The 25,978-nt window shown below is 40.9% G+C and overlaps 3 protein-coding genes across 5 annotated transcripts; 2 read left to right on the top strand and 1 right to left on the bottom strand.

Moving 5' to 3' along the window:
* Positions 1–4: 4 nt before the first annotated feature.
* On the bottom strand, positions 5–1,367 carry LOC148689393 (uncharacterized). The gene is made up of 3 exons (XM_088688461.1): positions 851–1,367; positions 322–471; positions 5–240 (listed from the first exon to the last, which is right to left on the bottom strand). The coding sequence occupies exons 1-3, from the start codon at positions 1,365–1,367 to the stop codon at positions 5–7; spliced, it is 903 nt and encodes a 300-aa protein (XP_088544587.1).
* Positions 1,368–7,396: 6,029 nt separating this feature from the next.
* On the top strand, positions 7,397–12,310 carry LOC137707720 (glucose-1-phosphate adenylyltransferase small subunit, chloroplastic/amyloplastic). Of its 3 annotated transcripts, none has more exons than XR_015958459.1 (9): positions 7,397–7,748; positions 7,867–8,163; positions 8,288–8,557; positions 8,688–8,867; positions 9,134–9,237; positions 9,355–9,466; positions 9,554–9,753; positions 9,936–10,055; positions 10,318–10,639. XR_015958459.1 is itself a non-coding variant. In XM_088689161.1 (9 exons), the coding sequence occupies exons 1-9, from the start codon at positions 7,497–7,499 to the stop codon at positions 12,293–12,295; spliced, it is 1,587 nt and encodes a 528-aa protein (XP_088545287.1). In that variant the 5' UTR covers positions 7,398–7,496; the 3' UTR covers positions 12,296–12,310. The 3 variants fall into 3 exon arrangements, 2 of the variants coding, with proteins under 2 accessions (XP_088545287.1, XP_068302724.2); XM_088689161.1 differs by lacking the exon at positions 10,318–10,639 and adding an exon at positions 12,143–12,310 and having other exon boundaries at positions 7,398–7,748; positions 9,655–9,753; XM_068446623.2 differs by having other exon boundaries at positions 7,401–7,748; positions 9,655–9,753.
* An 898-nt stretch (positions 12,311–13,208) lies between these two features.
* On the top strand, positions 13,209–15,944 carry LOC148689394 (uncharacterized). The gene is made up of 3 exons (XM_088688462.1): positions 13,209–13,546; positions 13,629–14,148; positions 15,718–15,944. The coding sequence occupies exons 1-3, from the start codon at positions 13,256–13,258 to the stop codon at positions 15,942–15,944; spliced, it is 1,038 nt and encodes a 345-aa protein (XP_088544588.1). The 5' UTR covers positions 13,209–13,255.
* The last annotated feature ends 10,034 nt before the right edge of the window (positions 15,945–25,978 follow it).

Genomic DNA, 25,978 nt, shown 5'->3' on the forward strand with positions numbered 1-25,978 from the left:
AAATTTAGCAAGGTAGGGAGGGATTAGTCATAGTGATTAAGTACTGAACTTGTGATCTATGTGAGTTATACTTGAGATCGTACCATTTATACAACGTTTTTAACTTGTTAATGATGGGAGAGGAAGGGGATAGCAAACCTGAGCGAATTAAACTCCTTCCGTTACTAGCTTGGGGATTTTCTTCATTTTGAACAGTTACACAGATATGATTGATGCGAGGAGGAGGTTGTATGTATAGACCTATCAAGACAAGAAAATATGTCATATAAAAGTGAAAGAAAATAATTAATAGAAAGAGAAGGGAGTTTGTGGTACACTAACAGTTGTAAACCCATTGTTGCCAGAAACTGAGTTTCGCTCCGCTCGGGAATGAAGAAGCATCCCTAGCTAAATATTCTAAAGGGGTCAACTGTAGGCGGTCCCGAGTAACGGCCAATTTTGGGCAACGATGAATTAAATTCCATGAGATATCTGTTGATTTTTAACGTTACAAATTCTCCATAAATAATTAGTTTGCTATAGTAATTTGTAGCTATGGGAAAAAAGAGTCAACTGTAGCTAGAATAAGCTATTTATTTTTCAAGTTGCGAATTGATAACCATTTCTTTTTTAGTTTTTGTAATCACGTTTTTAATTTGAAAACCAAAAACTTGTTTGATAACTACATTTAGTTTTCAAGTTTCAAAAAAATAAAAATTGAAGGCAATTTTTTTATATAGTTTTCAAACTTTTAATTTCAGTTTTCATTTTTTTTTTTTTTAGAAAATTGAAAGTAGTTTACCAAACAACTAAAATGATTATCAAACGAACCCTCAACAGCATGTTATTACTCATATTTAAAAACTTTTACCAAATTCTTTGGATGTAAAACAATTGGAGATTATTGTAGCGCCATGAGGTCCTTTGTCTGGCATTAAATCTTCAAGTGGAGTGACGGAGTAGAGATATCGAGCCATATGCCGATGCCCAAGCAAATAAGCTAACACAATTGGAAGTTCGTTGTTTGAATCGGGAATGCCGAGTAATTTTTCGTTCCTTGTTACCATGCATTGAGCCATTTCGGTAATCCCTTTAATTGCAGCAATAGCAAGAGCTGTCCGACCATCCTGTGTTGATTTTATTTCCAAGTCGCCCTCTTCCATCAACGACACCAATTCTTTCACAATATCCACATGCCCAGCTTCAACTGCAATGTGAAGAGCTGTCTTCCCAGAAGATGGATGTCTTACTCTTACTGCCTCCGGATGTTGGATGTAAAAGTCCTTTGCAGTTTCCCAACGGCCAGCTTGCACAGCCTCAAAGAAAGGTTTACACTGACATTCAAATCCTGTCAAATTTATCGTGTTTGTTATTGTTAATTTCCCCATACTAGTTTAGTTTGATGCATGAACTATTCTGTAGTTAAACTTCAATCATAGAAACGATGGAAGATAATGTTAAGGGTTCCTTGTTATTTAACTTTTTAATGAAGTTATATGACAACTAGAAAAATTATATGGGATCATTGTGATTAACACTCCAAAGTTTTAGGAAAATAGAGCACTGAAATTTAATCACAAAGAAAACCAAGAAATCATTCATGCCATTAATTAAATACACAGTTTAAATATGTTCAAACAAGGCTTTTTAGCCAAAATAGTTATTGAGATTTGCAAACTTTGGCCCCTGGGATTTAAAATCAATGGAAGTGGGTCCCTAAGATTGTCCATCATTAATCATTTTGGTTATTCGGTGAAAAATCATGTTAAATAAGAATCAAAATGATAAAAAAAAATACCCTCAATTTAATAAATAATAGGTCAAAATGATTTGACAAAATTTGAGGATATTTTTTTCATTTTATCCTTATTTTATTGAGATTTTTCAAGGAATGATCAAAATAATTATTTGTAGATAAATTCAGGGACCAATTCTATGAATTTCAAATCTTAGAGACCAAAGTGATGAGTCATTCAAATCTCCAGGACCATTTTGGCGAAAAAGCCTTCAAACAATAAAAAATAATGCTAAATGCACATGAATATGAATATGAATATGGTTATAAAATTTATATTATAATTACACATTATATGTCCTTGAGATCATTTACATTTTACTACAATGCTCAAGATTGATTAAGTGTGTGGGATTGTGCAAGGGAAAAGTGATCCCAATATGATTGCAGGAGACTCATTTACAGTAAAATCTCTGTATAGTAATAATGTTATGACAAAACCAATTTTATAAGTATAGGAAGATTATTACTTAATAAAGGTGTACTTAAAAAAAAAAGGTTAATCTCAGTTTATTACCCTGGAGTTTTTTTTGTTTTCAACATTTAATACATGAAGTTTTTGTTATCCCAAAGTGGTATATAAAGTCATAATTTTGGACACTTTCGTACATCCATTAAGTTTGCTGTTAAATCAAACATTAACTAGTGACTTGGCGCTCACATGGACAGTGACTAGGTGCCACGTGTCATAGAGGCCCACATAAATATTAAAAAATTAAAAAAAAAAAGTTTTTGGGCCCTACCTCAACCGCTGACCCCCTCCCTCTCTCCCTTCTTTCATCGCTCAGCTCCAAGTACCTCTCCCCCCACACCTTGATCAACACCATTGTCGCCCCTTGCTCCAGCAATCTTCCCTTCCTCCATCGCTACTTCGCCCTTGCTGCTTACTTGATGACAGGAAAGCTAGGGTTAGGGTTTTGTTCTGAGTCGGCGGCACCACCACTGTCACTGTAATCCGACTGTTCTGCCTCTGTGACGCCAGTGACAAGATCTTGTCGTCCTTTTCCATCGATGCAACTGTTATCCCACGCCGATCTGGATCAGTCCGATCTAGATCCAAGACTCGGTGGCAAACTGCGCAGAGGTGTGTTGAATATCACTGATCTAAGAGCTGGGATTGGTTTAGAGGGATTGAGAGTAAGGATATGGTAGGTGCTACCATTCGCTAGAGGTCGTATGATATGAGATATCGGCGATGTGAATTTTAGGTTTTTGGGGAAGGAGAAAAGGCTTGGTGGTAAGGGTGGGTATTAGGGAAGGGGAAGGGTGTCAGTGGGTGAGGGGTGGATGGGATGGAGGGGTGGAGCCGTGGACAGGGTGGAGGGGATGGACGAGGTGGGGAAGACGAAGGGGGTTCTGGGCTTCTTCTTCTTCTTCTTTTTTTATTTTTTTATTTTTTTAAGACTTTTATTTAATTAATTATTTTAATATTTTAAATTTGGGTGAGAAATTTTTTTTTTTTTTTTTGAAATTTTAATTTCCACGTGGACCCCTTAATGACACGTGACGGCCAGTCATTGTCCACATGGGCGCCACATCATCAGTTAACAGGAGACTTAACAACCAAACTAACGGATGTACGAGACTGTCTTAAAATTAACACTTTAGGTATGACTCTGGGACGAAAAAAACTTCATGTATTAAATGTTAAAAACAATAAAACTTGAGGGTAGTAAACTGAGATTTACCCTTAATAAAATGACTTAAATATCCTTAATTAAAGTTATATGGATACAAAAAACGACATTAGTATTGGAGCATACCAATTTTGAAGATGTAATGTTGGAAAAAGAGTCACAGTAATCCCTAAAAGTTAGTACGGATATGTAACAATAAATTATTGGCTTATTAATTGATTCACCCCCCCCCCCTCTTTGAAACTACCATTTAGTCTTACTTTACTCTTTGAAACTGGTTTTGTCTCGCTTTGCCTCTGAAACTGCAATTTTTTGTCCCATTTAGTCTCAGGTCACCGAAATCAATGAGAGTGAACTGAGACTAAATGAGACAAAATCAGAACCAAAATCGCCAAATTAATTCAAGGAGTTAGATTTGTACATTGTATCAAATTAATTCAAGGATTTATATTTCTACATGGAACTAAAATCGCACACATCTGCGGATGGAGGTGAAGATGAGTGTTGCCCTTGCACTACGGCGTAAGTTTGAACCTCATCGACTCCATAATCTAACATCTAATCTATTTGACTCTAAATGTGGTGCTGCAAGTTATGAAGTTATGAAGTCATATTTGACTCTAAATGTGGTGCTGCAAGTTATTTTATATGCAATGCATATGAAATCAAATTTGACTTTTAAGTTTAACTCTTGTAAATTAGAAGGAGTCTAGTCAAATTTACAGACAAATATAATTTTTGTATCTTATATGGTGAGAATCCCATGTTTAGAGCTATATCAAATGTCAAATATGACTTTGCACTTGAATCATATATGAGTACAACTTTCTAGTACATTGCAGATATCTTATAGTTTTATTAATATATAGTAATATATATTCTCCACACCTGCAATGGGCCCAATTCATGTTAGGGAACGGTGAAGCAACCCACCTTTTACGAATGGTGTAAAATATGCTCATTGTTCAAGGTTTAATTTACACATTTGATTTGGGGCATGAAAACAAAGCAGTTACTAAGAAATACAAATGATTTATTCTACTCTAAGTATTCATTTCTTTCTTCTTCTTTTGTAATTCTTCTTCTTCTCTGTTATTATCATGATGGTATCAACGAGCTAGTCTTGCTTGCGCATTTGATTTTGAAGATTTTGCAGTTGTATTCCAAGTAAAATGTGAGATAAAAGCTAATCTGCATCCCAAGAATCTTGTTCTTCAAGCTCCCAAACCTACTGTCACACACGTTAATGATAAAAACTTGTTTTTTTTTTTTTTTTTTTTTTTCATGAATTGAACATGAAATTGAAGTTTGGAGGCACCACATGAGAAATGGCATATTATACAGCCAGTCAGACCATGAGACAATTTTCAGTAGGTTTTGATTTATCTAAAACAATATATTTAAAGTTTGATCTACACTCAGCATTGTATTAGTTAAAGCATAGTATCAAATGAACGGCCCGATCAAAAAAAAACCCTGCCTGGCCTGTAGAATTGGGTTGGCTATTTCAGCCCAACAACTTTAATTTAGTGGACGTCAAAATGTTGCTTAATTATGTGGCTTATGATGCCTGGAGCCCTAGCGGTACAATCATCATCACCATATCTTGTCAATGTGAATGTTTTTTTTCACATTTGTTGGTTACAATAATGGGCTGGTCGATCGTGGACTCGTTAGTTTATAACTTCATATACATTGACCAGCTTTAACTTAAAAAGTAACAAAATTTAGGATTTGGCTGATTTGGCATGGGGATCTGGTTGACCTGGCCCTGTCTTTATTTCTCTGGGAGAATATACATTATCTGACTGTTTTGTGCTGAAATTCGGGTTAAATAAATAAAATTGTTTGTAGAAAATAACAAAACCATGCACAGGGAATGTTGGATGAAATTTTATAATTTTTATCATATTATCCTTTGCTGGAGGCTGTTCGGTTTATGCGTTTGGAAGGAGGCAAATCCATTTTTTTAGTTTGAACTTGTGAAGCTCTGAGAGCATCTAAAGTAGAGTGCTTAAATAGAGACAATCACCGTATAAAACGAGTAAAAAACAAATATAGAGAAAAAATAAATCTTCAATAAATCGGAGAGTGAGTCCCTAAAATATAGTGACTCACCGAATATTTGATGTATGTACTCACGTATACTGACTGCATAGAAACTGAAATGGTAGACCCATTTTTGCAATTTGAGTGGAAATGTTGGTAATGAAAGAACATCTACGTTTAGATGTCGGTAAAATGGCTGGGAAGTAAATATGTCCACTGCAAAGCAACAACTTGCACTTTGTAAAACTATTTATATATTACTCAAGTCTATACAAATTGTGGTTGTCATAACAATTTGGAATTTAGCCAATGGTAGTATGTCATTTTATTCCCCCAACCAGTCAATCCCCAGTCACCCTCCCTGGCCATCGAATAGATCCGCCCCTTTCCCTACTCATTGGTTTGGTGATAGAATATTCTCCACATATTTCTTTTCCTTTGTTATCTATATGCCAAAATGGATATTTGCAAATATATAGTAATAATGAATTTCTCTCACTGTCAGAGTTAAAGGACGAATTCAAGAGATTTGTATGAATAGAACATCCTCAAATAATAAAGTCACACTTCAAAAACTTAAGAACTTATTGAACATTTATATATATTAATCTATACAATTTTTTATACAACATATTGCAATATCTCAATGCGTTTTCAAGTTTTGAAAGCGTTGCATGACAACATTATTACCAATACCATCAAATATCTCTCTAAAACAATCATATTATCATTCATTCATTGATCTCCTATTCGATTTCTTAATTAATTCTTCAAAAATTTCTTGATTGAAAATACTCTTTCAACGACTGCAGTAACAACTGGAAGAGTTAATACTAATGTCACAATCAAATAAACTAGCCGATACACCTTATCTTTTTTGCACTGAACCATTTTTTTTTTTGCAAGATATCAAATCCCTTTTAAACAAAATAATTCAATGCTAAATTGCATATCCACAATATTAAGTCTGAAATTAAATCCTAAGTATCTCCAGGTCATTTATAGAGAAATCCTTAAAATAAAACTGAGCAAGCCGCAGTTAAATTAATTATTAATTTAATTGCCATCACGTGGGCCTTTGGAGGATCCAAACGGTAGAATTATTTTAATTGTATACCCATTTTTTCAATTGTAGTTTAATTAGGGTGGTCATTGGGAAGCAAAACTGTATAATTATTATGTTTAAAAAAAATTTGAGGGGTAATCCACCCCTCCTAGGCTTCATAGTGGATCCGCCCATGATCAGGGCTTCAAAGTAGTTATTTGGCTAGAAGATGCGGTCTCGAGGCTTCCTCTCTCCAAGCTAGTAAGATGAGATTACCGCTTTCCTCAGTTACTAATAACGCATTTTCATGTGTATAATTTTGTCACATCACAAGAGATTATTGATATGAAATATTTGCCACAGCAAAGATACCAAGTGTAAGTAGATCTCAAAACATATAGCATATTATATGATCAAAAGTAATCCTACTTAGTTAACATCGATCAAATATTTACACCATATCAAAAACGGTATATCTTCAATATCCAACACTGTAAATTAATATATGCTACCAACCAATCACAACCCCTAGCTAAGACTGTCAACAAAGATCGTCCTTTGTGAGTTTGAAGGGTTGGCAAGTTTATAATTTAACGTCTCAATTTTATAACCATATAACGAAAAAATAGACGGTGGTAAACAAAAGTGGTGACATGTGACACAAAATCTTAGGCCAAAACCCAAATGCCACGTGTCACTCTTCCATTGATGCATCCACCGTTACCTGACTTTTAATGATGTCCACTTGTTTAAATACTCGCGATTTCTGCAGATTTTTTTGTACTCCTTTACTACCGTCGAATAACTAGTAAATTAACATCTTGTAAAAGGTCCATAATACCCTCACTCCCATGGTCTGAGATTTCACGTTGGGTTGCGTAATTAACACTAAGATGCAAAGGGTAAAGGGTCCCGAAATATCATCAAATCTCAGCTGTCAGTCCCAAACACTCCACTGTCAACCTCTGCAACTCTCAAAATTTCTTGTTACATGGCGTCCTCTTCAATGGCAGCGAGCGGAGTGCTCACGTCGCGATCGTCGGTGTTGCCGAACTCGAAGCAAACCCAGAACATCAGCCGCCTCTCCTTCAGCGGCTCTCATCTCTCCGGGACCAAAATCCCCGCCCCCAGCACCTGTATGAGGAAATGCCCCACTCACAGAGTCCCGCCGCTGGTTGTCTCTCCGAAGGCTGTTTCCGATTCCAAGAACTCCCAGACGTGTCTTGATCCCGATGCGAGCCGGGTAAGTGATTCATTTCTCTCCCTCTCTGTCGCATTTGGTGTTTTTGTTTCTATGCATTCGCATAATGTGTTCTTGTTTGGATTGAAATTTTGGGAATTTTGTTTGTGTTAATGTGTAGAGTGTGTTGGGGATTATCCTGGGTGGGGGAGCTGGGACGAGGCTTTACCCATTGACCAAGAAGCGTGCGAAGCCTGCTGTTCCATTGGGAGCAAACTACAGGCTGATCGATATCCCAGTCAGTAATTGCCTCAACAGCAACGTGTCCAAGATCTATGTGCTGACCCAGTTCAATTCCGCTTCGCTCAATCGCCATCTTTCTCGTGCTTATGCTACTAATATGGGTGGCTACAAAAATGAAGGCTTTGTTGAGGTTCTTGCTGCCCAGCAGAGCCCTGAGAATCCCAATTGGTTTCAGGTGATTAAAAAGCTTATTTCAAATGTGGGGTTGTGTTGGAAATCGGATTTTGATTGGTTTTTTACTTGGATTTTTTGTTTTTATTGGTTTTTGAGTTGGGATATTTGGTTTTGGTGCTTTACAGGGTACTGCGGATGCCGTGAGACAGTACTTGTGGTTGTTTGAGGAGCACAATGTGTTGGAATTTTTGGTTCTTGCTGGGGATCATTTGTATAGGATGGACTATGAGAGGTTTATTCAGGCGCATCGAGAAACTGATGCAGACATCACTGTGGCTGCTCTGCCCATGGATGAGAAGCGCGCTACCGCCTTTGGTTTGATGAAGATTGATGAAGAGGGAAGGATTATTGAGTTTGCTGAGAAACCAAAAGGGGAGCAACTCAAAGCTATGAAGGTGAACGATCCACTTGCAGATTGTTTTTCATTATTTAGTGCATTACGTATGCGTTTCATTTTGAACTTCAAACGCTTGTGGGTTTAGGTGTGTGATTGATTATTGATGCAAAATGTTGTTTGTTATATAGGTTGATACAACTATCCTGGGTCTTGATGATGAGAGAGCTAAAGAGATGCCTTATATTGCCAGCATGGGTATATATGTTGTGAGCAAAAATGTCATGTTAGATCTACTTCGAGACAAGTTTCCTGGTGCAAATGATTTCGGGAGTGAAGTTATTCCAGGCGCAACTTCCATTGGTTTGAGAGTAAGTTTTCATTCATATATTTTGTTCTGTAATTTCTATGAAAGATCAATCAAAAGAGGTGGAAAAGATTGGAATAGTTGTTGGTATTACATAATTGCAAATATCTTTCATTCGAAACTGAACAAATCCCTTTGTACTGAAAAAGATAGTATCCTAAATTGATTTTATATGGTCTGCTAAATATTTCCCGGTTCCACACTTTCTGTCTCCTGCTACCCTTCATCCAGATATTCAGCCCCCGGAATACTAATTATTAATGCCTACAGGTTCAAGCTTATTTGTATGATGGCTACTGGGAAGATATTGGTACCATTGAGGCTTTCTACAATGCAAACTTGGGGATAACAAAAAAACCAGTTCCAGATTTCAGGTACCTTTTATTCTATAACTTGTTTGTATTCCTGTTTTGTTTGGCCAATTCATATATTATGCTCTCAGTTTGATCTGGATTTAGTATTCCGGCCTAATTTTGAACTTTATACTGTAGCTTTTATGATCGTTCATCCCCTATCTACACCCAACCTCGGTATTTACCTCCATCGAAAATGCTTGATGCTGATGTCACAGATAGTGTTATTGGCGAGGGATGTGTAATAAAGGTAAGTTCTTTGTAGAAACATTCAGCATTTTGCTAAATTGTTTCATTATGATGCCACATCATAGTCCCGTGTTCTCTTCAATTTCAGAAAAACTTGCATCTATGTGCTATCGTTGCAAGAAACGGGGATCAGTATAACCTATTTCAGTCCTGCTCTTTAACCCAATCCTATCTTTTACATAAACACAGAACTGTAAAATTCACCATTCAGTCGTTGGACTTCGGTCTTGCATAGCAGCGGGTGCTGTCATTGAAGACACATTACTGATGGGAGCTGACTACTATGAGGTAAAACCTGCTGTAGATTTAGCACTTGCTGCTTTTTATTTTAAGTCAAGACATGACCGTATAAACATTTTTTGTTTGTTTATAGAGATGAATGGACTTTCCTTAGAAATACTGTCATTGTTCATTTGACCTCTCTATGGGTTGGATAGATTATACTGATGCAATTGTTGTGATTGTCCCAGACTGATGCTGACAGGAGGTTCCTTTCTGCGAAGGGCAGCGTTCCAATTGGTATTGGCAAGAATTCCCACATTAGGAGAGCAATAATTGATAAGAATGCGCGAATTGGAGAGAATGTTAAGGTAAGCATAGTATCATCTTAATCTGATTTTTTTCAGTTTTTTATTAATTTTAGGTCTAAATTTTATGGACAGCCAATTTGAAACTTCTTACATGGATACAGAAAACCGCCTCCTATATGTACTACCTATTTCCCGCTTACATTCGATGCAATGTCTGGTTCGACATACATTCAAATTAGAACTTTATTCTTCTTAGCTGATCACTCAAAACATTATACATTTTATCTTTATGAAACTGACCATCAACGAGTATGAACTACAGATTATCAATAGCGACAATGTGCAAGAAGCAGCAAGAGAAACAGACGGATATTTCATAAAGAGCGGGATTGTCACAGTGATCAAGGATGCCTTGATTCCTAGTGGAACAGTAATCTAGCCGCCTCCTTATTTTCCACTCGTTTAATGCCAAGAGCGAAGGTTCTTTTGAGTTACTGGGCTGAGATGCAGCTCTAGCAACTTAGCAAGTACTTTGAGCCGTTCTGTCTACTGTTCATGTAATGTACATTTCACGGTACTACGATGTAGTTAATGAGGAAGAGACGAATTTGCTCTGTAGATAAAGTTTTTTTGCCAATTGTTCACTTCACATCTTACCATGTTCACAGAGTCGATATCTGAAACGTTAACGTGCTTCAAGATTATGACATTGATACATCCCTTTCACAAAATTACACAAGCAGCCCTGAAAATTTGTGGACCCTAGGTAAGCCTTCGAAGTGGGGCATTAGAGTTCTCTGATACTTTATCCTTTGTATGTTGATATATATTAAAAAAAATTCGCTAAGTACATGAAAAAAAATCTATTTCTACATTAAATATTATTAAAAATTAATATAAAAAAATAACGTTACTTTAATATTACACATTTGCATTATTAGACGCAAATGTGTTAATTAAGTTTACATAATCTAATTTTTCAACCAATTCTTTTTCATTTCCCTATGATTTTATTTTTTGATATTTTTATTGAGTTTCAATTTTAAGAAATTATATATAAATTAAGGGCCTCCGAAGTGGAGGCCCTAAGCGGGTGTCTACTTCGGCTATCCTCACGGCCCACCTTGTACACAAGAAGTGAAAAGGTGCTAATGTGATGTACAAAAGGAAATCCTTGATGGCTGAAGCTCCTTGGTTGACAAGAATAAGGGATAGTTTTCTTGAACCTCAATCTTGTAGAATTTACTTCTGTTTAATGGAAGAAATAATTGGTTATGCACTTATCCGTGCCTCTACCACTGTTGTTGAGTTGTACCATTTGAACTAATTTTACTCCACTTAACACGTGTTGTGCCACGAACGCTTGGGACATCCAAGTAGAATAGAATATGATGTGGCATGAAGCGGTGTATAGGACACCCCTTACCAGCAATAAGGACCTCTTACCTGTAAGCGGACCTTGCCAAACATGTTCACCGATGATCTACGTAGTATTTTCCTTTTATATTTCCTCATTCCTAGAATTACCAATTATTCTCAGCTAGCTGTACATGATTTTCAAAATCACTATTACTCCTTCTATGACTAAATTACCAAATGTATATTTAAGCGTAGCCACATTACATAGAGTTTATGTGTTAGACCGTATGCACTTAAGTTTGAATTCTATTCATCAAATTTTTATAGGCTTAAAGTATAATAATATCGCTTGTATAAAAAAAATTACTGCATGATAATTTTGTTAGTAGAATTCAGACCTTCAATTACATGACAACTACTAAGCTCGTCAACATTTTAAACTAAATTCATTGTTATGAAAAATTAAATGTCTTTTCACAACTGTAAATTATTCTAACAAAATTAATTTTATACGTGAATCGATCTATTACCATAATTTTATAAATAAAGAACTAGCTAGCAAATGTACCCGGCCAAAAAATTGCACTAAAGCAAATGTGAGACCTTGTGGATGGTACCTCTAGCTAGCAACTATTAAAGCATGGTTCATCCTAGTGTTTTCACACCAAAATAAAATTTGATTTTCTTCAAATTAACAAGCTATATGTATAGCATGGGTTGGTTCAACGGAGGTACAGTACTGCTGCTAGTCACGCTGGTTTTGTTCACAGTTACCATTTGTGATGCAGTCGAGAGAAAACATGTTAAGATCACAAACTCTTTGGAGAAAGGCCAGACCCTCAACCTTCACTGCAAATCCGGGGACGATGATCTTGGTCTCCAAACGCTTCCACCGAACGCCAGCTTTCAATTCCACTTCAAACCTAGCTTCATCACAGTAACAAAATTCTACTGCAGTTTTGAATGGCCAGGTGCATTTCAATGGTTCGATATATATGATAACTTTAGAGATGGTGACTATTGTGGAACATGTATTTGGGCTGTGTTTGAAGGCCATCCATGCCTGTGGAACTGGGACACCAACGATTACGACAGATGCTATAAATGGAATGATTAGTATAGTCCATTAATCAGTTATCTTTGGTTTGATTGAGTTTGGCTGTTATTAAGTAATGAAAAATAAACTCGGAAGAATTTATATTTTAAATAAATAATAAGAGTTTAATTGTTACTGTTTCTTAACAACATTATTTTACTCTTAGACCATCTCCAACAATGGCTTATAACCTAAAATTCCCCCTTTTTTTCCCCCCAAAACCCACTCCAACCCATGTGCTAAATAAAACCTAAAACCCAAAACTTAAAAGAAGGTCAAATACCAGCCTGTTTTTAGGCCAAAAGTCATTATGGGCCCTACTTGTTGTGAGTGAAACACAGGCTGTGAAGCCCACTTTCCTTTCAGCCACTCTCCCACGCGCCGCACACGCCAAATTTGATCCCCACCCGACAGCCCCATGTGGGCTGTTCCTTGAGCAATAATTCCAATAAGTAGTCGTTGGGCTGCTTTATAGATCTAACGGTGACATTTAACTGGGTCTTTGGTTAATCCAACGGTCCAGGTTCAAATTTTTATTTTTTTTTAGTTTTATATTTATGTATTTATTGAATCCAACGGCTTAGATCAAATATAATTAAATATAACGGTAAAAAAAAAGATCTAACGGTCCAAATTTAAATCCAACGGCTAGAATAATTTATAAAAATTATTTAACTTAAAACTCAACCAAAAACTCTATAAATACCTATGTATTTGTTCAAACATCCACACAAAACTCATTTTTCTCCTACAATTCTTTCAATTTTTCTTTATACCATTTATTTTCATTTCTAGAATTTTCAAGATGGCAAAAGAGCACGTTAGAGGTCGTAATTGGACCTTTGACGAAGATATTGCTTTATGTTTGGCATGGATTTCAATTAGCGAAGATGGTGCCGTCGGCACCAATCAAAATAGAAAGGTTTTATGGGGTAAAATTGTTGATAAGTTCCATGAAAACTCCAACGCCGGTCGAAGGGAAGTTGGTGGTGTTTATGATCGGTGGAAGATTATCAACAAAGCGTGCACTTTATGGAAAGGAAGCTTGGAGAGAGCCATGGTTGACATGCCTAGTGGAAGGGGCGCCTCAGAAATTGTTAGTTTATTTGTTGATATTTTAGTTGTCATGTACATAATAGTATTTTGCAACTAATTGTTTTTATGTATTTGTTGCATAGGGTGACAAAGCAATGGCAATTTACAAGACAAGAACTACACCAAAAAATCAAGCTTTTAAGTTGCATCATGCTTGGAACATCCTCAATGATTGTCCGAGGTGGGGAACCGATGTGAACCAACAATGTGGAAGATTATTTCATAATGAAGCCCCACCCCCAAATGATGTCAATGAAGGTGTGAATTTTGCCGACAATGAAGGTGTCGAACAAATGACCCCAACTTCTTCTTTTGCAAGGCCCCCGGGTAGAGATAAGCAAAAGGAAGCAAAGAGAAAAGGGAAGTCCCAAGATCCGACACGTGCACAATTTGCTAGCGAAATGGCAATAATGAACGAAATCCAGTGCCGTCGGCAAGAAGAATCGGCCCAAATGCTTTTGGCCATGAAGGAACAAGGGGATAGGGAGCAAGAAAGGTACGAAACAAATTTGATAATGGAGGACCTCGACAAATACACTCCAGAGAGGAAGAGATACTTACGTGGTAAGCAAAAGGAAATTTTACGAAGGAATGCTACAAGGAGTATATTTCAAGATGATAATTCATCTCAAGACTATCACCAAGTCCATCACCAAGTCAAGATGGTGAATATCATTATTAAGTTTATGTAGTCTATGAGTTTTCGATTGTATTAAGTTTATGTAGTTTATTAATTGTTTTTTTTATTTTTTAAGTTTATGTGGTTTATTAATTGTCTTTTTTATTTTTTAAGTTTATGTGGTTTATTAAATGTCGTTGGTATTAAGTTTATGTGGTTTATCTTGGTTTTCATGTATTGATTTAGTGATTTTTCAAAATTTATCGGAATTTAAATATTTTTAGGTTAAAATGTTTATAAAATTAATTTAGGATAGTCTACATAATTTTTTTTTTTTTAAAAAGTTAATTTAAAAAAAATAGCCTTAATTCATTCTTTGATAATCTGGGGCTAAAATTTTAAGCCAGAAGGGTTGGAGTAGAAAAGCTGTTTCTGGGCTAAAACCTAAATTTTCTGAGCTAAATATTTTTAGGTTTTAGGTCACCATTGGAGATGGTCTTAAGGGTTATGTTTGTTCTAAACTAAAAGATGGGCTAGTCATAATTAACACAATTTTTGTTTTTTGTTTTTCGTTTTTTGTTTTTTTTGTTTTTGGTAACTTAACACAAATACACCAATTATAGCTAGCAACTGCTTGTTATGGTTAAAAAACAGGGAAGTACGAATAACTAACCAACCTCTAGTGTGATTCCAAATTAGTCCCAACCCTTATGTTTAAAAAATAAGGAAGTACAAATAACTAAAATATTTCAAATAACCACAAAACATTTATAAATATAGACACTCGTTAGGTCATCAACGTAAAGTGATAACATCACTACTGTTAAGTGACAATGTCATCAAATTTAAGTAATGATATGGACAAATGTTGAGTCTAATTTTCATATTTTAGAATTTTGAATCCTCAATTTGAACCCTTTCAGCCAAATTAAACGCTAACTTTGTTTAGTTTAAAGGAATCAATTTGGGGAGTTAGAGCTTTATAAATGACGTCAAGGTAAAATCTCGCTATAACACTTGTCAAGTTCCTCACTTAACGCTTCAATTTTTAAAATGTTAGATAATTATTTGGAAAATTTTAAAAGATTAACACCATTTTAAAATTATCCCTAAACTGGGTAATTATATTAACTTCACCCTATAAAAACATAATGTTTTTGGAGGCACTGAAAAAAAAATGAAACATTGGATTGTTTGAAAGATGTTTAAGTAAAAATTTTGAGTGATGTGATATTTTATTATTTTCTGTTACATGCAAATTAGGGGTGAGTAGAATCGATTGTAAGAACTTGAGTGCGTAGTTAAATGTTCTTAAGCACTTGCTTAAGAATTTTGAGTACGTTTTTGCTCACCCCCTAACACAAGGTAACCGTTGACCAATGTTTTAAAAGGTAAAGGCGTAGGTGAGGCGTTTCATGGATAGCCCCACTTAGGAGAAAGCCTTGAGGTGAAACCTCACGAGACCTAAATTTTAAAAATATATATTATATATCATTTTATATGAAATGTTATAAACTTCTTGTTTAAGTGTGATTGTATAAATCATAGATTAGATTTGATTCCAGATGTCCGCGATGCACTGGATCCCAGCCCCGTGCTGGTGTATCCATGTTCCGCATACACGCGATCCCAGCTTGCAGCTAGTACATTGGTGTACCTGCATCTGATCAATGCCCATTTGGGCCATTGTTTTTTTGACCTGGTTTTTGCAGCCCGGTTGTTGCTAATGGGCTTACAGCTTAAATTGTGTTTGGGGCCTGATCAGCCCATGTCTATCTAAGCCTAGTTTTTGGGCCTAGACCATAGTACAATTTTGCTCAGCCCACCCGTGGACTTTGGTCCATGTTTTTGGACCCCGAGTATTAGTTCTCTATTATTTTTAGACACTTTAGGTTTTATAATTTTTCACCCACACTTTAAATTTGGTCCGAAGTCCAAATAATTAATTCAATTATAATTATAGACCTGAAGTTCTATTTGCATATTTTCTTGTTGCATATTTCTATATATATATTTGCGTTTGTTTGCAGGAACATATGAACCTGAAGTTCATAATTATTTCGAAACCTGAAGTTTCTAGAAACATGCTTTGTTTGAAAACCTAAAGTTTTCCTTAAAAACATCACCCATGACAAACCGAAGTTTTTTCATGCGAATTTAAACCAATAAATGTCTATTAGAACCCAAATATTCTACTCCTATGTGAATGGATTGATTTTTCTCCATTACCAAACCACATCTTGTCCATTATTTTGTGATAGGAATATGTCGAATTTGAACAAACTCAACTTTACAGCTTTGGAGGTTTTTGAAAGATATTACCTCAAGTGGGTCCAAGATGTGAAGCTCCACCTCACTGCAAAGAATTTGCGTCCCGCCATTGAAGATGAGATGGATAACCCAGTTCACGAAGCTAAGAAAGCCACTGCCATGATCTTCATCTGAAGACATATTCATGATGCACTGCAAACCGAGTACCTTGCTAAGGAAGATCCATGAGAACTCTGGGTCGCTTTGGCTAATTGTTTTGATCACCAAAATGACATCTTCTTGCTTGAAACAAGACATGACTAGCATCATTTGCGCTTCCAGGACTTTAAGTTTGTGAATGAATATAATTCTAAACTTTGTTGAATCCGATCACTTCTCAAGTCTTTTAAGACCTTGACCGAAGATGATCTTCTGGACGACCTTTTCTGCTACTAATATTGTCATGCAACAACAATATGGGGCTCAGAAGTTCTTTAAGTTTTCGAATTTGATCTTTGTTTTACTTCTCGCTAAAAAGTAGAATTAGTTGTTGATGAAAAATCATCAAGCTTGACCTACTGGGGCGACTGTTGTGCCTGAAGCACACTATAACACAAACAAACGCCAGAATAGGTGTGGTAGAGGCGGCCAGAAGCCATCCCGTCAAGGCCAGCAGAGCCAAAGCCCATCTAAGGGAGGAGATTGAGCCCAGAAGTGCCCTAACCTCCCTTATAAGGCCCCAAACTTCAAGAATAAGGGCAATGCACCTGAAACCATAGATGCAGACATGTGCTATCGTTGTGGTTCTGTTGACCCTAAAAATTACAAAACCTACGTGGCGCGCAGGCCGAGTAACTAATAAGCTAATTATGTCATTCGGTTGAATGCGGGGCGTGCCAACTCGTCGGCCGAGCCTGGCCGAGGAGTAAAATTTGTTGATGTAGCTTTGAGCGCGTCGCTGACTTCTTTAACTTGCGATTGCGACTGAGGAAGGAACACTCTCGGTCTCTGGGTTCTACAGCCTGAAGACAAGGCTGCTAATTCTGCGGAGTTCACAAATCGTCCGAGCCCGATTCGGTCACTGTGATTATATTCGTGAGAGTATAAGCATGTCGAATCGAGACCAAGGTGTATGGGCACAGGTACTCGAACGTGATGTATGTCTTGATGGTAAACGTGGTTCGGCCGTCAGAATGCCGAACCCTAAAACTCACTTGTGAGTATCCAATCATAAAACCACTCGGCGACTAGTACGCCGAGCAATGTAATTCGTAACACCTAACTATGCCGAGAAGGCTAGCAAGGTGACCTCTGCCAACAAAGGTTCGAAAACCTTTCTCGACCGAGACTTGGATAGATAATCGGTCGACCTCGACGCAGTGCTGTTTATCTAAACTGAAGATGCTTCTCGGTCGGATGATTCTGCGGCAGCAGTGCTGTTTATCCAAACTGAAGGTGCTCGCCGAGCGCTTCCACAGTGCTGTTTATCCAAACTGAAGGTGTGTCGGCAGGAAAAGAAAAGGAAAAATCTCAAGGTGTTTGAGAGGTTTTGCGCAGGGCAATTGTATGCTGATTGTGAAGGTCCTTTCTGTTGCATGATTTCTTGTATTTATAGTGCCCCATTCCTTGAAAACCAATTCTGATATGGATTGGAAGTCCTTGCCCCATTTCGCCTCTGACTCGAACAAACCTATTCCTACTGGGATTCTGAATTTTCCTTCTTTTCGAGACTCCATTCCTTGCCGGTCGAGACTCCTGGTCGCACTAGGACTTCCTCGACCTCTCCTATTCATCCGGACCTCTTAGGATAGGATTTGGCCGACCCTGCCAGCTGATCCGGGATTTATTATTCGGCCCATATTATCTATCATCACCTTGGGCCGAGCACATCCTGCTGCTCGGCCCAGCAATAATATTTTGGGCCTAAACATTGCCCCCTCGCTTCTGAGGTCGCCGACCGTTAACTTTTGGTCGGGCCTCGACCTTGAAGAAGCGAAAACGTTTATTGCTTTTTTGGACTTTACTTCCTTAATGACTGTTATTCCTGCGCATTTATGAGGCATGATTGCACTTTCCTCGTTGCCCCCAACGCGTGGCCACGTGTCGATTCTCCGCCGCTCTTAAAACTTTCAATCGTGGGCCTCGAAACAGTGCACTAACTGGAACGTCTTATCTTCATTAATGCCTTAAAACTGGCGCCGCACGCAATCGTGCATCCTGGATTTTCGACTCCTCGATCCCCTCTTCGCAGGTTCCCAAAATATCCGAAATGATTGAGACTTTCCCGGTTAAATTTCCCCCCAATTTGAACCAGTGCTTTTCGAATCCCAGACGTTTGATATTCATCCTGAAAGGCCTATAAATACCCACATTTCTGCCATTCGCATCTTACGCTTTCAGAAACTCCAAAATCTCCAATTCCTCATCCTTGTTCGCTCAAATCAAACCTTCCAGTTCTTCCTTCTGCAATTCATTTCTCCAGTTCTTCCAAATTCTTCTCCTACCATCTCTATAATGGCCTCCTTTATCTCGAAGCTCTCTGACGAGATCAACAAATGCAAGGATTTCATTGATCGTAGAGCCGTTAAGACGTTGCGATTAGAGACGAGGTGCCGTCGTCTGTTACTAATCTCCTCAAGGAGCAGTGCCTAACACCCCTGCTTCAAGGGTTTGACTGGTCGAAATGGTGTTTGGCTCGGCCTCAAGGAGCTTGGCCCTCGACCACCACAGCCTGGGCCGCCTGGGTGGACCGAATGAGGTCCTTCTTTGGCGAGGAGTGGAAAGCCCTTGGTATCTATGATGTCATCCTGCTCTCGACCATGGAGATTACCATGGACAAGGAGCTGCTTATAGCGGCCCTGACGCTATGGTGTTTGGCCACCAACACTATGGTCCTTCCATTCGGCCTCCTCGGCCCCACGGTCCTCGACATCTCAGTAATTCTTGGGATTTCCCCATCCGGCCTCCCAATCGACGCCGCTCTCTGTGGATACCCTTCCCTTCTTGACCTGAAAGCGCTTTTCGACGAGCGAGCCGTCGAAACGCTCGGCCGAGGCGACCGGGAGACTTCAAAAGAAGAAGTTCAGAAGCTTCATAAGAACTTCTTCAACTACAACACTCTCATCCTCCATTTTGCTGGCCGGGGTGAGGAGAGTCTGAGGAAGGGAGAACATGAAGCTTTCCTTTTCTACTGGTACAACAAATTTATTTGTTGTACCAGGTCGAACAAGTGCTTGGTCGAGAACATGCCGGTGGCCCAGGCCTTGGCCAGTGGTCACTCCTTGGCGCTTAGCCCGGCTATTCTTGCCAACCTCTTCCGTTGCTTGGCCGAGACGACCATCAACAAAATTGACCCGCACCAGAACGGACCCCTCTGGGTGTTTCAACTCTGGATGCAGGTCTATTTCTCCACTCTTCGGCCTGAGGTCCCTGCTTTTCAGCGCTCGGTCGCCCTCAGCCCCCAACTGGCCTCTCGACCGGCCCTTCCGCACCGGGCTGACGAGATTCTTAAACATTTTTTCGGTCTCGACGTCCTTTCGGACGATGAGTTTCTGGTGTGCCGGCGCCAGGAATACCCTGACTCAATCAGGCTCCCGACGGCAGCTTGGGCCGAGTCCGAGGATGCAGGCCTCCGTCAGTCCTGGGGGTCGTTTGTCCTGACTCGCGACCTTCCCCTAGGTTGCGATGCTCGCTGGGCCGGTTGAGAGGTCTACCATCCCCATTTCGTCGCCCGGCAGCTTGGCTACCTCCAAGGCTGCCCCGTGCCCCTTCTCATCTCTCGTTCCCTCCTGAGCCGGGGACGTCTTTCTGGTTCTTCCGATAGGGAGTGCCGGACAAACGAACAAGAGTTTCAGGAACGGTGTAAGAAGTTCCGTCTTCGGCCAACCGTTCCGAAATCCTTGGGCACCGACACTTTCGGCGACTGGTGGGACGCGTACACCTGCGACTTCTTTGGCGTTGCGGCCGAAGATGTGGTGAGCAAAGTCTTTGGCGACCGACCGAGACCAGCGCGCTCGACCCAACCTAAGGAATCGGCCCAAGGTAAGTCTTTCCGCACCTTCTCTGTTTTTTATTATATTTTTCCTGTTATTAATCACTTTGCTCTTCAGGGGGGCGTGGGTCGAGGAAGGCTGAAGTGGTTGCTGTGGTGGCGAGGGCGAAGAAGTTGATGCCCATGAAAAAGACCCTCACCCCCGAGCGGACGGTACCAGCCGAGCGGGAGGATGATGCCCCTCGCCCTTCTAAGCGCGTCAAGAAATTGGCAAAGAAGGGCGACCGGGAGATTCATGTCGTTCCTAGTGATACTACTGGGACGCCTGCTCCTGCCGGCTCTCCTCCTGAGACCACGGCCAATCCCATCACTGCACCAGCCCCTGCTTCGAAGCCGATCGTGGCGCCTGAAATGGGGAAGTCGGCTGCGCCTGCCGAAGCACCCTCGACTCCAACGGTCATTTTGGAGGTATAATTCAGCTTTTACTTGTTTCTTTAGGTTTCTGGTCGTAATGCTAACTGTTCTCTTTTTGTTCAGGATGTCGAGAGCGAGAGTGACGAAGTCCCGCTGTAACGCCGCCGTCGACCAGTCAACTCTCCTCCCGTCCATCCTCCTCCTGTAGTCGAGGCGACCGCTCGACCACGTCCTACTGCGGCGGATCGTGGCAAGAGACCCATGGTCGATCCTGAGGCCTCGGCCGAGTCACAGATCCACCCGCAGGACGAAGACCCTCCCATTCCTCCACAGGAAGTCTCTTCGGCCTTTGTAAGTCTCGCTTTTTGTTGTTTCGATTTTTTTTTTTTTTTTTTTTTACATGTTTTTCTTAAAAAAAACTATTAAATGTCAGGTGCCCGAACATTCATTTCACCGGCAATTTTATGCGCCAAGGGGCGTTCTTTATATTTCCTGGCCGCCATCGTGGCCATCAAATGTAGATGACCTCCATCGGCCGCGTGAATTGCGTAGCGGTCTAAGGCACTGGCTCGGCCATTGAGCTTCCTGGGTTCGAGCAATGACCCAGAGGGCATGGCCGAAGTCTCCTCTCGGCAGGTCTAAAACACTTCCCTTTTTTATGCATTATATCAGGTCTTTTCTTTCCTTCACAAAGTTCTCTTTTTATGTGCAGCCGTCGTGGGAAGTGGAGCTTGACGCTCTTCTTCAGAGCACGACCGGTGAGGTCGGCTCCTCTGCAGCTCCGGCCGAATCGGCGGGAGCCACGCCCGCCGAAGTCTTCGTGAAGCTGCACGAAGTCTTGTCTCTGACTGCTTCCCAAGCTCTCCTATGCAAGGGCCTTGACTCTGTTGGAGAGTGTCTCAATGACCTCGCTAGTGGTGGTCACCTGAGCCCGGAGGGCATCTCTTTCCTAACCAACATTCTGGAGCGGACTCGGCAACACTTTCTTATCTTTGAGCGTGCCCTACAGGCCGATGACGATTTGAAGGTGGCCAAGGTCGCGTATGAGGCTGGCCGAGTAGAGATGGAGGCTTTCAAGGCAAAGAAAGCAAAGCTGACCGAGTTTGATCGCCAGATCTCTGACCTCCAGCGTCAGATTTCTGACCTTCAACGCCAAAGGTCGGCTGCTGCTTCCGAGCTTGAGAAGGATTTTGAGGCTAACAAGGCTCAGTTGACGGCCTTCGCTGCCGGCGCACGGCGTATCCAGCAACTGCAGTGCAACAAGAAGACGCGGCAGGCTGAGATAATTTTGAGCGAGGCGAAGTGGCTGGAGCTGAAAGCTGCCCTTGAGACTTTCCTCCCCTCGACCCCTTAGGAATTTAATCATTGTATTTGTTCTCTTGTACTGATTCTTTTGTTATCAATACAATGGTTATTTTGCTATCAGTACAATGGTCGTTTTGCTGTCAGTAAAATGGACTTACTCTTGCATTTCCCATGTAATTGGGTAGTACTTCTTTAAAAACTTTCCATTAATCGGCAATTTGTGAACTGAACCCGTCCGATCTCGTAAATGATATGCCCCCTTGCCGAGTATTTTGTGAACGATGAATGGCCCTTCCCAATTTGGCGACCATTTACCAAATCTGGGGTCTTTAATCCCAACAGGCAACACAGTTTGCCAAACCAATTCTCCTTCGCCGAACGTTTTTTGTCTTACACGCTGATTATACGCTCGCTCGGCAATTTTCTTTTGTGCTACTAACAAGTTAACTGCATCAATTCGACTTTCTTCTAAGTCTTCTAACTCTTGTCGCATCGCTTGACTATATTTAATACTGTACAAATCACTCTGCTCGATTACTCGCAACGCACTTATACTCAATTCGACCGGTAACATGGCGTCGTGTCCATAAGTTAACACGTAAGGAGTGGTTCCAGTGGCCGACCGAGGTGAAGTTCGGTATGCCCATAATGCTTCACTTAACTTCAAATGCCACAAACCAGGTTTCTCTTTTACCGTTTGCCTGTGGGTAGTACGGCGTAGATTGCTCGAGTCGGATATTCAATCTTGCCGCGTATTCCCTAAACCTATCGGCCGTAAATATAGTGCCATTATCAGTTATGATCGTTTCTGGCACGCCGAATCTGGTCACAATATTCTCCTCTACGAAGTTGCATACCTCTTTAGCCGTTAATTCGGCGTATGACTTTGCCTCGACCCACTTAGTGAAATAGTCAGTTGCTACAATTATCCATGCGTGTTTCGCTGCCCCCGATGATGGCGTGATTTTCCAATTACATCCATTGTCCAACCCCTGAACGGCCACGGTTTAGTAGCCGAGTGTAGCAATTGGGCCGGGGCTCTCTGCACAGGTCCATGAATCTGGCATGATACGCATTTCCGCGCATATTCGATGCAATCCTTTAATATATTGGGCCAAAAATAACCGTGTCGTCGGAGTAACCAGCGCATCTTTCGTCCAGATTGGTGTGCTCCGCAAATTCCTTCATGTACCTCGGCCATTACTTGGGCAACTTCGTGTGGGCCGAGGCACAATAGTAGTAAACCATCTTCGCCCTTGCGATATAATTCATTTTGACACGACACGTAATTCGTCGCGAGCACCTTTGTTCTTCGGTCGTGTTTCCCATTGGGGTTATCGAGGTACCGTAACATCGTCTTTCTCCAATCATCCGGTTCTACTTCGACGGCACATACTTCTATGGGATCTCCTCGTTCTAATAGGGATGGGAGCGACATCACCCTTGTACTTATTACGTGCGCGCGTTGGAGAGTTTGCTGATTAATCAAAACAGGGTACGAGCGTTGACCCGTGTTCGCAATTCCCACAATTCAACTTAGTTTGCCCCCCATGAGTTGTGCTCCGGAGGCGATCTGGGCGAGTTCGTCGGCGTCAGTATTGTGGATACGTGAAATGTGTTCAAATGTAATTTGGTCGAACGACTCGGCCAGGTAAGTGGCGACCATGTGATAGGGAGCTAAAGTACAACTCATGCAACGAAACACGCCGTTCAGTTGGTTAATCACAAGTTCGGAATCACCAAGGACGAGAACGCGGGGGGCCCGCAGATCATGTAAAACATGGAGGCCGATAATGAGGGCTTCATACTCGGCCTGATTATTGGTGCAGCTGAAATCTAACTTGAGAGAAAAATACCATCGGCAGTGGTCAGGCGACTGAATTGCGATACCGACACCTGCCGAGGTCCAAGTACTGGAACCATCAAAATGCATAGTCCAATGGTTATCGCGTGTGGTGACGAAACCGATGTCGACGTCGCCTCCCTCAAAACCATAAGGGGATGGGTGTTGTGCCAGGAAGTCGGCGAGGGCTTGCCCCTTGACGGCCTTTTGGGGTACATACTGAAGGCAGAACTCGGATAAGGCGAGTGTCCATTTCCCAATTCGGCCTTTGACGATAGGCCGAGTCAGCATGTAACGAATTACGTCGGTTTGGGCGATGACCTGCGTAACTGTGGGGAGCATGTAATGCCGAAGCTTGGATGCAGCAAAAAACAACGCTAAGCAAAGTTTTTCGACGGGGGAATAGTTAAGCTCTGGTGAATTCAGGTTTCGGCTAAGGTAAAAGATAGCTTGTTCGCGTCCGACGTTGTTATCTTGTGCAAGGAGGCATCCAATGGATTCAGCAGCTGCCGAAATGTACAATTTAAGGGGTTTGTTGCGACAAGGTGGAACGAGCACCGGTGGGGTGGAAAGGGCTACCTTGATTTGCGTAAATGCAGCTTGATGCTCTTCGCGCCATTCAAATTGGTCGGTCTCCTTCAGTTTAAGGAGTGTAGAGAATGCTTTCATCTTACCGGCCGAATTGGCGATGAAACGACGGAAGAAATTTATCTGCCCGAGTAACAACTGGAGCTGTTTCTTTGTCGTCGGAGGTGGGGCGCTAATGATGGCGCGGCTTTATTTTCATCGACCTCGATGCCGCGATGGTGCACCAAAAATCCTAGGAAATTACCGGCCAAAACACCTAAAGCACACTTGGCCGGGTTCATCTTGAGGTTGTTCTTGCGCATGCGAATGAACGCTTGCCTCAGGTCGTCTAGGTGTGTTTGACGACGTTTGGATTTTACGACCACATCATCGATATAAACTTCGACGATTGTACCGATTAAGTCGTGGAAGATCATATTCATGGCTCGTTGGTATGTGGCGCCAGCATTCTTGAGGCCGAAAGGCATAACTACCCATTCGTAAGTACCAAGTGCCCCCGGGCAACGGAAAGCCGTCTTGTGGACGTCAGCTTCGGCGATGAAAATCTGGTTGTAACCCGCATGACCGTCCATAAAAGATAGCAGTTCATGATTAGCTGCGGCATCAATTAATAAATCTGAGATCGGCATCGTATATTCGTCCTTGGGAGTAGCCAGATTTAGATTACGGAAATCGATGCAAATGCGAAGGGCACCGTTTTTTTTTAACACGGAGACGATATTGGCCAACCATTCGACATACCGAGCGGTCCTAATAAACCCGGCTTTTAGAAGCCGAACTAATTCTTCCTTAATGCCGAGTTGTACTTCGTTCGAGAATCGGCGAGGAGGCTGTCGAAAAGGCTTACACCCCTCCTTAATGCGTAGCTCATGCTCTTCAAGGTTTCGGTTGAGGCCTGGCATTTCATGATAGCTCCACGCAAAGCAATCTTTAAATTCGTGGAGTAGCTTACGGAGTTCGACCTTCATGGACGGTGGGAGTAACGCACTAATAAACAATGTGCGAGGATCCTCGGCCGTGCCTACGTTAACTTCCTCTAACGGGTCCTTAACTTGAGGTCAATGGTCTTCGAGTTCGGCCGGCGCAGCCTGAACTTTATCGAAAGATAGAACGGGGCCGTTATCTGCTTCGGCCAGAAATTCGATTAAATTGACGCCAGAATGTGGTTGCTTGGTAATGGCGTACCAATGGGCCAGCAGACGTTCCATTGTAGATGAAACCGCGGCCTGACGCCGTTCTTGCGTGGTGTGCTCAATCATCGGCATTGATGACCAAGTTCGCCAAGCCAAGTCTCGCCGAATCCTGTTGGACAGTCTCGGCGCCGACCTCAATCACTTTTTGTACTGAAATTCTCGTCGGCCGTCCATCCTCGTTAAGGCCTTGGAGGGTGATGTAGCCGACGTGATCATCATAATAGTGAGCC

The sequence above is a fragment of the Pyrus communis genome, chromosome 17 (assembly GCF_041283825.1).
Source record: "Pyrus communis isolate YQ-2024b chromosome 17, ASM4128382v1, whole genome shotgun sequence".
Classification (NCBI taxonomy): Eukaryota; Viridiplantae; Streptophyta; class Magnoliopsida; order Rosales; family Rosaceae; genus Pyrus; species Pyrus communis.